At 31.0% G+C, this 14060-nt stretch overlaps 1 protein-coding gene across 2 annotated transcripts in view; it reads right to left on the bottom strand.

Annotated features, from left to right (window-relative positions):
* Positions 1-10520, bottom strand: part of LOC149528703 (uncharacterized) — a 52483-nt gene extending 41963 nt beyond the window's left edge. For both annotated transcript variants that reach the window (XM_089811082.1, XM_089811083.1), the window contains exon 1: positions 10164-10520. In XM_089811082.1, coding sequence (XP_089667208.1) covers positions 10164-10425 — 262 coding nt within the window. In that variant the 5' untranslated portion in view covers positions 10426-10520. The remainder of the gene's footprint in view (positions 1-10163) is intronic.
* Between the last annotated feature and the right edge of the window lie 3540 nt (positions 10521-14060).

Raw genomic sequence — 14060 nt, 5'->3', positions numbered from 1 at the left:
GATACTTTATAACCTATCACATGAATTTTTTCCAAAAACCTATTTGGACCTAGAACATCTTAAAATTATCATAAAAATACTTAAAATTCTCAAAAAATCAAAAACTTATGCCAATTATGTAACCGGCTATGCTCGAATTAGTGTCAGTGGGTCAGAATTCCCTACTAAGCCATCATAATCTCTCTCGAGGTTCTCTAAGATCTCAAAAATTAAATAAGACAAATCAATTGAAAATGACCCCTTGGGCCCATTTTAATACCTTTTTGACTCCATTTTGACATAAGTTTTTGAACTCCTTAGATTTATGTAAAAATTACACACCTAACTTATTTGATTTTTTGGATCCATTTTCAAGATTGAAATTAAAATTGAGTTCATCTTGATAGTCAAAATTGCATTTTAAAATTTATGCCTTCTTCTATGTAGTTGGTTAAACCTTTGAGGCCTTATCTTTGTATCTTGTTTGCGCATCATCATTTCTTCATTCGTTTATCATTTCTACTCTCTTCCACTTTTCTTATTCATTCTATTTAATTTTCATTTCACATTTTCTTCTTGTTTTGACCTAATTTTCATACTTGGTCTTCTTTGGCCAAATTTACTCAAACTAGGATATACTCTTACTTCTTGGTGGTCAACCTTTGGTTTTCATCACTTATATGTCATTTTAGTCCTTAGTGTATCTCAATTTAATCAAATATAACTCATTTCTATATCTCCTCTATCTCATTTCAATTTCAATCCCATGGGGGTAGGAATATTCCATCATCACTACAAATTGCTTTTCTGTTGTAGCTATCTATTTATTAGGAGTATGTGCTTGAACTTTTCATTTTATCTTCATCTATCTACTCACTTTTCTTGACATATTAGTACTGAGCTTGATTTCTAATATTATCTTTTTCTCTCTCCTAATGTTTTGTACTGATGCTAATAGGTTGTGCATTAAGGATTTTCTTCCTCTTTACACTTTGTTCTTTGGATTTAGACTACTTTACCACTTGCTTAGGCTTCTTCATTATTTGATGCAATGTGTTCATAGATCAATCACACCTTAGTCAAAGAGGGGAAAATGTAATCACCAAAAAATGGTCACCTAGACTATTAGCCCCCTTTCTAGCATTTTTGCTCAATTTATTAATAATTCATTCTTGAATAAATCTTCAAAAAATAATTTATTCAATTGTATCCTATAGTTTGACAACTATATCCGAAGTCATTATTTAATTAAAGTGGACACACCCCTATTTAGTTAGAAAACCCCATTCCCCATTTATCCTAATTTGTGCACACATAACATATTATTCCCATTTTATAAATTAAAAGAAAAGCTCCTTTTTGTCTCACATAGCAAACATCATTCAACTGTTGAATATGATTGGTGGAAATACTTGTGCATATGAATTACTCTACTTTCATCCTCCACCTTTGATTATATTTGTCTTGCCTCATGACTAGGGAGTTTGAAGCCACTGTCTAGGATTCTCAATTCATGAGATCCTTTGGATAGAAGGGTTTGGAAAAGTGCACCTTTTTGTGTGTATAAGTACCTAACTTTGCACATGTTCATAATATGCCTATGAAGCTCACCAAGAAAAACTCTAATTATTCTACCAGATAAAATGTATAAGACTTAGATAATTTTCTAAGTCTAATTGTCATAAATTCATTTTCATGCTCTGCTCAACTGATATGTTTCCATAAATGACAACATCAAAATGTTTTACCTAGCCAAATTATCAATATGACCAAAGTGTCAAAGAGTGGTAGACAAGAAAACTAGAGTAGCTATAGGGTGGAGAGTGGTTAACAAATATAGAATCTAGTAGCACTCTATCCACCATACAAGGAGCATTACCTTAATGGTTGAGAAATTGTTGTAGGTGGGAAACCTCAAGGGTCATGTTATTTTCATGTAATTATATCTGCATCATTATACATTACATATATGAGTTTTAGTTTTCATAGAAACACTTATATCTAGAAAGATGTGAGTGAAAAAAACAACATTTCTATCCTTCTAAAGAGTAAAAAATATATCCATCCTAAAAGCATGCAACATTTGGGTATACTTGAAGGGAGTTCTAGGAGAGTCTCCTAGTAATATCATATGCCAAGAAAATGGTTCCGACCTAAAGGTTTGAAAAAATGATGAATCCAATGAAAATACTATTGGGCTGTATGACATAACCAAAAAATATGGGGGAAGGACTCAGGTTGCCCACAAGAGGGACACTAAGGGTCAGGAACTCCTAAATGCCTAAGTTAAGGACATAGAGGTAATACGTGGAACAAAACACACCAAGCAAAGTGTGCAATCTTTGTCTCAATGATGACATTCCAAATAGTATTAAACTTGTATCTCTAGTTCTACTATGAATATTGGAGATGCCACTATTGGTTAAGAGTATCAACCATAGGAATGTGTGGCACTAGCCAAATGTATCCTATCTTGGGCTTGTAGTTAAAAATATGAGTACACGAATACCACTTCCAATCCTTCAATTGTGGCTTAACTATCTGGATCCCCAACATGTGGAGTGTATGATGAGGAAAAGAAGAGACCAATAGATCAAAAGTTTGATGACCATGAAGGGTTAGAAGAAATTGGTCTTGCATGTGTTCTCATGTTTTTAGGTTCATGGTAACTCTCAAGAATAAATCTTTAGGATTCTTGATGCCACATTTGAAAAAATGGAGTGCACCAACACCTTGCACTTTAGCAAGTGGAACCCCTTTCATTGGAAAAAGTGGAGATAACCAAATATTATATTGGTTCATAGATAACCCATCCTTGAAAACATTACCATTCTAATGAAATAATGACTTGATGGCTTCCTAGGCTTTCTAGATTCTTCTAACAATACAAGTGCCCAAGATTTGCACTAGTACATGCATGATGAGAAGGGTTTGAAGACCAATCCCCTTTGAAGTAGTTCTTTTGACTAGGAATCCAAAAGAAATACAATACCTGAGAAGAATTTTCTAGGTTTAATCTCCAGTGAGAGCATGGATGACCAATTTTGCACATAAGACAATACCTCACTTTTGAGTAGAAATAAAGCCAAGGTTTCTAGACTCTTAGGAACTTTGTGAAAACCATGGTGATCACAACTTGAAGCCTAGAGAAAACCCCTAAGGAGATTCTCCAACTTCAAATTTGAAACCTTATAGGGATCCAAATAAGAAGAATAATACACATGGGTAGTAGGTAAAACCTTAAAAAAATCTAAAAGTTTCCAGCTAAAGAAAGAGGCTTGGTGAGCTACTAATCTAGCATCTTCACAATGTTTCCAAGAAGAACATTCTAAAGCTACAAAATTTAATCTTGTAAGGAAATGGGTATACCCAAAAAGTAGAAAATCTATCTATGTTGAATCCACTTCCAATTTTACTGCACAAGCCAAGGTGAAGCAAAAAGAAAGGATTACCTATTGCCAGAAAAAAAGTGTCAAGGCATTGGAAGTCATTAGAAATATTTTCCCAATCTCCAATGAGAGTGAGGAAGGAATCATTAGAAAATTTTCCATCAACAAGCTCAATAGGTAACTTAGGCAATGAAATGGCTCTAACATGACTAGAAGAAATGACATCAGTGAGAAGATATCCAAAACCTTCAGAAACAATAATATTCAAAGAGAGATCCAAAGAATATCCCTAGGGGATGGATCAAAAGAGACCAAAGGCCTAAAATTGCCTTCTATTGTGTTTGATAATTGGGGGGGGGGGGGGGGGGGGGGAGAGGGCGTGGAGGAGGGGGTTAAAGCAATTATCTCTAGTTATCAAATTGTCCCTTCAACATTTCATGACCATCAAAGTAGCTTAAACATTAACACCAATAACTTAAATACATACAATCACTCGATAGATATATTCAACATAAAGTTTAACTCATAAACCAATTTCTACCCAAATTATTCTCAATCTGTCTCTTCCATTACCAAATGTCAATAAATTTGCTATTATTACCTAGTGATAAATTAGTTATTACCGAATTGTAGTAAATTGTTAAAAATTGTAAATCAACTTGTAATAATAATAAAATTCCAACAAATTTGACACTAAAATTTAACATGGAAGCCTCTTTAAGGGAGAAACCATACAAGACTAGGACAACCCAAAAATTTCACTCTTCTGAAATGATCTTTTTTAGGAGACTACCTTGTTAAAGGTTACATAGACTTTGTTAAAGTGATCTTTTTATATAATTTCAAAAAAAAAATCGTGTAGACCTTATCACTTCCTATCTAGAACCAAAAAGAGTTTCCTAATTTAAATGACTTCCAAACACCACTAACTGATGTTACCATATAGGATTTCACAGACTTGTTAGATCTATTCAATAATTTTATGAGTTTTTTTCTACAATGGTTAAACTATAACCAATATATAGTGATCTGTAAGAAGAGAAACTTCCTTTTCTTGACCAAATCTCATTTCTAACTCTGTCTTTCACTCACTCGACAACTTCCTTTTCTTCTTTGTGCTTGGATTGGATTACTTGTATCAACACTCAAGTCTTCTCCTTCAACAACTTCATATTCTATAGCAACTATCAATCATATCTCTTTCAATTTAATCAATTCTAGAACAACATCACAATGATAGCATCACCCACTCTAAACTAGCAACCCAAAACTACCATTTTCTCCTTCTATTATAGATTTCTCAATGCTTCCAGATCTTTCATTATTCTGTCACTTAATAAGAAAATATAATTTTATATAATTTTGTATCCATTCTTATCCTTCTTCCAATTCCTTCATTAGATCCTTCTTGATTTTTCTTCATTAGTGATCTTGCAATAAAATTTGAACCTTTCAATAGATCTTTTTGAACTTTCTAAATTTCTATCACAAATATGCCTCAAATTCCAATTTCTCAAACTTTTTCATCTATCACTTGGTAGACATTATATTTACTCAGGAAATATATAACTTAGTTAACACTATGTTCCTCATTCCTCTTTATAATTTCTTAGGCAATACTATGATCACTCAATCAATATAATCTCCCTTCATTAACCATGTGACTTGGTTGATATTTTGATCTTCAACATATTGTAACAATACACAATTGTAAAAAAATTAAAAATTACATAATAATTTTCCAGGTCATTCAAGTACCCATTGAATTCCTTACATATCAATTCTATCTTCATCATATTTTCTTCAAATCCTCTTCATCAATCAAATGATATAGTGCTTTCTTGAGTTAGCATAATTTATATCTTGTTAATACTTTGACATCAATGACAATATAAAAACTAATATGACTCTTTTATATACATTCATATAATCATCAATTACAATGCTAGCTAGGGCTAACACATTGGTTATGCATGCAAAAGCTACAACTAAGAGGTTGGGGGGGGGGGGATTAGTTATCAGATCAATCTAACTTTTATCAACCTTATTAAACCTTTAACATGTTAACAATATAATCAGCAATCTTAAGAAGATACACATACACAATAACACTAGATATGTTAATTAAGGAACCATTGACTAGAGGGAAAAGCTTGGTGGGGATGGTACCAATAAAATGATGTACTAAAATAAATATTCCTTATAAAAGGATGAACTCTGTTAGGAGCCAATGAAATACATTACATACATATTAATCTCTCTTAGGAGACTTTTAATCCATATTAGGAGACTCCAACCGTATTAGGAGTTGTTCCAACCCCGTTGGGAGTTGTAGAAGGTAGATGTATCGACTATCCAAATAGATTCAAGGAAAAGGTCACTGAACTCACTATATAATTGGTCTTTGTATTAACCCTTGAAAAATAACACAAATGGAACTAATCTTCGCAACTTGAATTTTTTTTTGTCCTCTTATTTTATCAATACCACACCAAATTCTTTCTTGGATCTCAATGCCAAATCTTCAAATTTACATCAGAGTGATCCCTTTGATCGCTTACTCACATTCATAGACTTCACATTATCACTTGCACAATTTTCACTTACACATTCACTCACAAATTAACCACAAGGAAAATAACCTCCTCTATACCATATCCTCAAAATAAATTATTTGGGTTTCCCTTGACACTTTCCCACTTAATTATAATAGTACCTCGTTAAGATATTACAATTAATTACATCTTTTTCCAATTAGAAAACATTGTTAGCTCATAATAAATACAACTTCTCACATGTGCGACCTCAAACATTGGGCACTCACTGATATCATCATCAAATTTCTACTATCATTGTCTAAATTTTCTTATCACGATTCTATCCTTGTTAAGATATACAATCCAAACATCAGAAACCACTTCTTAGGTACTCTATCTACACACTATCTTCTATAAATATTAAATAACTCTCACATATCCTCAACTCTAAGAATACACAATTTTCCACTTCATCAGGACATATTGTAGAGCATATCCTCAAATGTGCTTGACCTCATCATCAATTCACAGTCTATGCGACCTCATTCTCTATCTACTACTCTATCCTTCTTTATAGAAACAACATTATTTGGACATAAATGACAAACACAATCATGAATGAAACATGTCAATCTTACTAAAAATCTCCCTAAGTTTTCTACCAATGCTAATGATACTCCCCCAAAGGAATACCATTAGCATTCATGCTAAAAATATTCTCCTTTGGCATTGATTGCAACATATTTAAACAAATAATAAGCTCCAAGAATGCCAAATTCAAATGTATTGTAGTTGTCATTCTCATCTTTTCAAATCAGCTTCATCAATCAAATCTGAAACTCACAAGAATGACTCTACATCTATTATTCGTCATTCTTACATGGGCGACATCAAGTGTTCAAACTTCTCTCTAATTGATATAATTCTCCCATTGCCTTCAATATATCATGAAAAATTCCCCCCCATACATTCTCTCTCTCATATACATCTCCCACAGACTATTAGAAGATGTTTTTCATGTAATCTCTCCTTCATTGACATCACTGAAAAAGGCATTAATATGTCAATCAACTACTTAAAGTCTTCAACCAACTCAAGTGTCTAATAAATGTTGTTTTAGACTAGCTACCAAGAGTCCTTAGTTGATCTTCTCAATTATAGATACTCCCCCATATTATAAGCATCATCATTCAGTTCAAATAAAAAATAGTGCTTTGTGCCACTGGATTGATGTGTTCTCTACACCATCTACTTAGAACTAGGTAGGGCTATGACTCCAAGAATACCTTGCAAATACTCAACTGCATCGTTAGGAAAAAGCTTCACAAAAATATCTATGATCTACTCTTTTATATTCACATACTTTAATATGATCTATGTCTCTATAACTTTCTATCTGAAAACATGATAGTTAATTGATATATGCTTAGTATTAGAATGTACCACATGATTCTTAGACATAATTAGTGTACTTGTGTTATCACAATTTATGGTAACAAGTTCTGTAAAGTCTATCCCAATATCCTTCAACATTTATTTTATCTACATGATTTGATTGCAACTGTTTACTATTGTTACATACTCCATTTCTCTTGTACTCTATGAAATTGAATCTTTTTTCTTTCTCATCCAAGAAACCAATCTTCATCGAAGGAAAAATTCTCCACCACTTGTACTCTTTCTATTATCCACACTTCTTGCACAATCTACATTAATATATGCACATAGAGTAAAGTAATTTGATCTATCATACCACAAGCCAATATTAGGTGTACCCTTCAAATATGTGAATATTCTCTTTACTATTGCATAGTGCGATTCCTTGGGGTCATCTTGAAATCTTGCAACTATGCCAACTTCATTTCCTATATTTTTTCTTGTGTGACTCATATATTGCAAACCTCCAATCATAGATCTGTACTTATTCTGCTCAACTATAGGTGTCTCATCTTTTCTAGATAAATTGTGACTAGTTATTGTAGGTGTGACAATGGGCTTACAACTTTCCAAGATAAATATTTTCAACAAGTATTTCAAATACTTAGTCTGTGATAGGAAAATACCATCACTATTCTGCACAATCTATAAACCTAAGAAATATTTCACCTTAGTAATCATACTCATCTCAAATTCACTCTTCATTTCATCAACAAATTTATCACTTTCTTCATCATTACCTTGAAAGATTATGTCATCCACAAATATCATAATAACCATCAAGCCATCTTCAATCTCTTTCAAATATAAATTACTATTTGCAGTACCTTTAGCAAATCCCTTTTTTTTTTTCCAAATACTTGTCTCACCTTGCATATCAATTTCTAGATAATGCTTTACTCCATACAACACTTCCTTTAAATTATTAACCCCTCACAAGCACAGTCACCTATTACCCAACAGTGTAGGGTAGACCACCTCTTAACTCTAATTGTTAGAATCGGGTGTGTTTGAAGAAAGAGGAAATGCAAGCAAAAATAGTGAAGTAAGATCAAGTTGGGACCTCTACACCACCCTTTTCAATCTATATTATCTCTACACTGTTTGGAGCATTGAGAACTGAAAGATTGCAAATTCACACTCAGAGTCTCAAAAATAGCTTGCTTCACTATTTTTTTTAAAATTCAAAGATCATAGTTCACTGCAACAATGGAATTTAAAAATTCAAGGATCATAAGCAAAACACTGCATCTGAATGCAAATTTAAAATGCAAGCAGGGCAGTGTAATGGGAAAGTGACCAACTGTTGCATATGATTTTCTCACAAATGCCAAATAAAGAAATTGAATGCTTTAAACATTTCTGCCAATTAAAAGAAATTGGATGCTTTAAACATTTGTGGCAATTAAAAGCTATGGTAAAAAGAATAAAACAGAAATAAATAGGAATAGAATGATTTTCAGGCCATATACTGTAAATTTTGAGTTCTTTACCTAAGAGGTTTAAATATGAATTTAATCAAACTTAATAAATAATAATAATTAATTACCTCACATAAGAATAATTAATAAATAAACATTTTTGAAATTTTTAAAATCCCAATTGAAAGCGGAGTGTCTCTGCATGTACCATTATACAAAGAATTTGAATAAATCCCTCATAATGATGACTGTGATTCACAATTTAATTCTCTACTATTGTTTCCATGTTTAATCGTGAACTTACAAACTGAATATAATCTTGGACAGATCGTCTTTGTTGAAATAGTTGGCTGTAGAAGTAGTGGGTGTGACGATGACAGAGATTGCTAAGAAAACATCCTTATACAGCAAGCGAGAGTTTTCATAATTGATAATAGAAGTTATTTTTTTAAATTAAATTTATTTAAACAAAGCATATGGACAATAGTGCACTATAAATTATCATTCTGTTTGCTAAAAATCCTTACATTCTAATTCTTAATATACACTCTGACTTTCTAATAAATTATTTAACTTCTGTTGTTATTCAATGTTAGGTTCCACAATTGAATTATTTAGTTAGAACGTGCTAAGAAAACATTCTTATGCAGAAGCTCAATTAACAAAGTTATATTAATAAGTAGGAGATCATTTCCACAGCAAGTCAAATTGCGATATTATTATGAGGATTGTGTGTGATTTTGAGTCAAACTCATTAGTGATTCAACATGAATCCATCTCTCATGAGAATAAATGGAGCTCTTAGCACTCATTCACCTAGATCCAATGAGTGCATTTATTCTCATGAGAGATGGATTCATGTTGGATCACTACTGATGAAACATTGATCAATGAGTTTGACTCAAAATCACACACTTCAATTCTCATAGCAATATCACAAAGCTATATTACTTAACATATTAGCTACTTCATATGAAATCATATCTCCACTTAGCGTTTTAAGCAGAGACATATATTCCTCAATTGTTACTTCTTGCAGTTAATAATCATATATATAAATAAAAATGAGCCATCCTATTACTAAAGCGTTCAGCTTCACAGAATTATTTTGGGTTTAAAACTATAGCAGAAGATGAACATATCAACAATTAAAAGGATGTCTTTCATTTAAAGCCAAGTTATAGACATATCATATAAGAGCCAATCAAATAAATAGCATGAGTGGAAGAATTGAAGTAGAAAACAGACTAGCAGACCATCTTGATCTAGTTGGGATGACTTAAAAATCACACACTAAGACTTCATTCCTCGACTAAAAGAACTTAATAATCAAAACCGATTTATTTTTTCCGAGCCTAATATTTCTTTATTCTATGATATTTAAGAATAACCGATCTAACCTCTAGCCGAACACAGCCCTCCAGTTCCACCACAAGCCCCACCTGGTAAGATCCCATCACTGCCACCTGAGAAATCTCCACTTGTAAACCATAAATCTCCTCTGATACCATCTGCATCATTCTTGTTTTTCCTTCCTCCCCAGTGAACACATGAACACACTGCAATTGACGTCATTAACAACAGCACCACCAATCCCAAAATCATTGAGATTAATGAAGTAGAAAAACCCATCTCTTCTTCGGATTCCATTGTTGAAATCATTTGCTATTTGAACACACTACGTTTATGGCCATATAAATTGAACACAACATGATGATTTAACTTGTAAATATCACTAACTCCATAGGCGGTAATTACTTGGTTATATAAAAGATAAAATGCATATTTCTCAATCTTTCTTTTATCCATACGAGATAAATTGACTTGCAATGAACTTAGTATAGACAAAATGTAGTGGAGATGGAATAACATATTGAAATGGATCCTGTATGGTGCGCTTAATATATTTCAAAGGAGAAGGAAGATCACACTTCATGTTATGCAATATTCTTTGTCAGATGTTGTGAGACAAAATAAGCTTTTGAGAAACTATTCTTATGTGAAGATTGGGTGATTAAGAATAATAGATAAAGCTGATGTGAAAGCTAAAATATTTCTAACGTTTTAAATATCAAGTGGAACTCTGCCGAAGTGTGTATTGTCAATCATTTATTTTTTGAAAAACATTTCTTCTATAAAGTAAAGGAAGTCGGAAGAAATAGTTGGGTTAGCTTTGTCAAAAGTATGGGAATATATTTTCAATATGAAAGCTTTAAATATAAATCATGGACTATATATTCTAATGAAATCGATGCATAACTTTATGTCTTATTTATTAAAATCAAGTTAAATGAATATAATAATTAATTATACAAATTGAATTTGTTTCCATTAGAAATTTTTAACTATGAAATTAATAATATACATGTATGTTTCTTAGTACTAATGGTCAACACTAGTCTTATTCATTTCTCTATTACTATCGTCAAGATAATAAAAAATTGCACTTATTTGATTATTGAATGTCTTACTTTTTACTTATTAGTTAAATTTATATAATTAACTTAATTAACCTATGATTCCTTGTCTAACATTTAATCTAATAATTAATTATACAATTTGGACTTTTTTCTATTAGAAATTTTCAATTATGAAATTACTAATATAGATGTATGTTTCATAGCACTAATGGTCAACATTAGTCTTATTAATTTCTTTATTACTATCATCAAGATAATAATAAAATGTAATTATTTGATTATTTAATATCTTATACTTTTGCTTATTAGCTAATTTTATATAATTAATATAATTAATTTAATATTCTCTTGTCTAACATTTAATCTAGTTTATAGATGTATATTTTTATAAGAGTTCCACTTGTATGAGGCTTTACTTGATTAAAATATCTAATCTAATTCAATTAAATAAAGAACCATATTTATCTAATGAAAAATATGTTTACAGAAAAAATTCCTTTGATCCACTTGTATCAATGTAACTTTCCACTTCACTTCTACTATTTCAACAAATCTTACTATTTTCACTAATATTTTGCAAAGAATACAAAAAGCCCTTTAGTAAATCTATAAGTGAAAGTTTATAGAAACATCTTTTTTCATATTTTAATTAATTTATCTATTTTATGTTTTATTGAAAGTAGTAATGCGCACCTAAAAATAATGTAAGAATCAATATTAAGATTATATAATTCATTTCTATCTTGGATGAATAATCAAGAAGAGAAGTGATGACATAAAATGGTAAGAAATATATATTTCAGTACATGTAAATTTGATTTTATATTTAAATATATTTTCTGAAGACTATGTACATGCACAGAAAGAAGAAAAAATTACTAAATTAAGGATGGGGGATTGACAACTTCAAATTTAACATTATCTCAAAAATTTACTTTTACTCTATATTTAATGAAAAGCCTATATCCAATTATTATTATTATTTTTTTTAAATATCAAGCATAAAGTAAATTAATATTTTATTAATTTAAATCATTTTTAAGTTCTTAATTTATATATGAAACCTTCTAGTAATTCAATTTGAAAACTTCGGTCAAGGTTAATAATTTTCTTTATAAAAATGTGATCCCTAAAATTGTACTTTTACCACATGTGCCATCTAGTGCCTTGAATGGAAAATGAATCATTTCCCACTTGCCTTCCAAACCTTAAAGGCTACCCACTTTTTGGTATCTAACCAACATGGATTTTCAGCCCCATGGTCATTTATGATGAATTTAAAATATGTTTATTTGCATCTCTCATTTACTTTGTAAAATGTGGATGATAACTAACTTTATTAAAAAATCTCCACACTCTAAACTTCTCCCAACTCTAATGACCTTGACCTTTTCCTCCCCTCTCTTAGATATAGACTTTTCAATCTATACTGAGAGGTGAGGACCAAAACCTCTATGTACACTTGATCATTCTTCACTATTGGCCCTCCATCTCATTTACCTCTTAGCTCACTCAAACTTGGCATAGCTTATGTACCTATCTTTCATTATGAAACTAATATTTATCAACTCCATTCATAAGAATATATTAAAAGTAATAAAAAATTTATATCTAAAGTAAACAATGAACCTAACATTATAGGAAAAATCATAACAAAGAAGAGATCGATCCATATATGGTTCTTGCAAGTCATTTTGTTAGTTTTATATTTTCTCACATTATCTTGATTGTTTTCTAGATTATGGGTATTTTGAGCGATTTCATTGTTATTTCAGTTTATTGTGAACAATATTTTCCTTACACACATTTTGACACAGTAATACGACCAAGTCTATTGGATCATATTAACTTCTTACTCTTTTTATGTACTATGACAACTAAAACATGTAAATTAGAGATGACACATGATCTAATGTGAGTTTCTAAGTTGTAATAGGATTGAAACTAAGTTTTCAAAATATATAACTTTCATTTAGGTTTTCTTTACAGGATGGTGCATCTGATTCATAATCCAATAATGATGCAAACAAATTTAAAACTTTCCTATCAACTATGCATATGAAAATTTGTGAATCCTACCCTATGTATTGTTGTCTTAAAATCTAGTAGGTTTGTTCAAATTTTGCAAGATAGCTTTATGTTTTGGCATGTTCATTACCTATGATATATAGAAGAATATTGTATATTGTAGCAAGATTTACACACATTGGAAAATACATCCATACTATACTTTGGTAAAAATATACTTTCTAGAGGGGAAAGGTTGCAAGGATATAATGGGATTAGTATATCCTTTACCATGAATTTGTTGAATGTTTCATTATCTTTTTAATATCTTTATATATAGATGAGAAAGAGGAATGAATGTAAATAGCTACATAAATAACCTATATTTTTATTTTCCTATAATCATATATTTGTGATGCAAGAGAATCAAGATTGGATTTTGGTGGAGTTATTCTTTTCATGGTTAGGGATGTGTTGGAGACACATTGGGGAACCTTTTCCTATGTGCGCATATAGATTGGAGTTATCATGCTAAAGTTTGAGTAGTTTTTACCTTGCTACTGGAACTGTGTTTTCTTTCTTTTGTATGCCTATTGAGGGCCTTGTAACTAATTTTGTACAATGATTTATGGGATGAAAATTTTAACTATCGAAGAGGGCCTAGAGTATTACCTCTGGTTAAAGGAAAAAGTCCTAATTCTTTATAATTTGGGAGATATGGAAATTCTTCTGCAATATCAATTTTTGGCAGTTTGCATGGCAGGTCTCTATGTGTGGCTTTCAGGATAGATGCATAGATATCCTTGAGGAATTAGACTTTCTGCATTTAAGAAGTTGGACAAAAACTAAATTAATACCTTTAGTTTGAAG

Source organism: Cupressus sempervirens, chromosome 11 (genome assembly GCF_028749045.1).
Source record: "Cupressus sempervirens isolate cs-2001-9-10 chromosome 11, ASM2874904v1, whole genome shotgun sequence".
Taxonomy (NCBI): Eukaryota; Viridiplantae; Streptophyta; class Pinopsida; order Cupressales; family Cupressaceae; genus Cupressus; species Cupressus sempervirens.
This window is presented reverse-complemented; position numbering and strand designations above follow the sequence as displayed.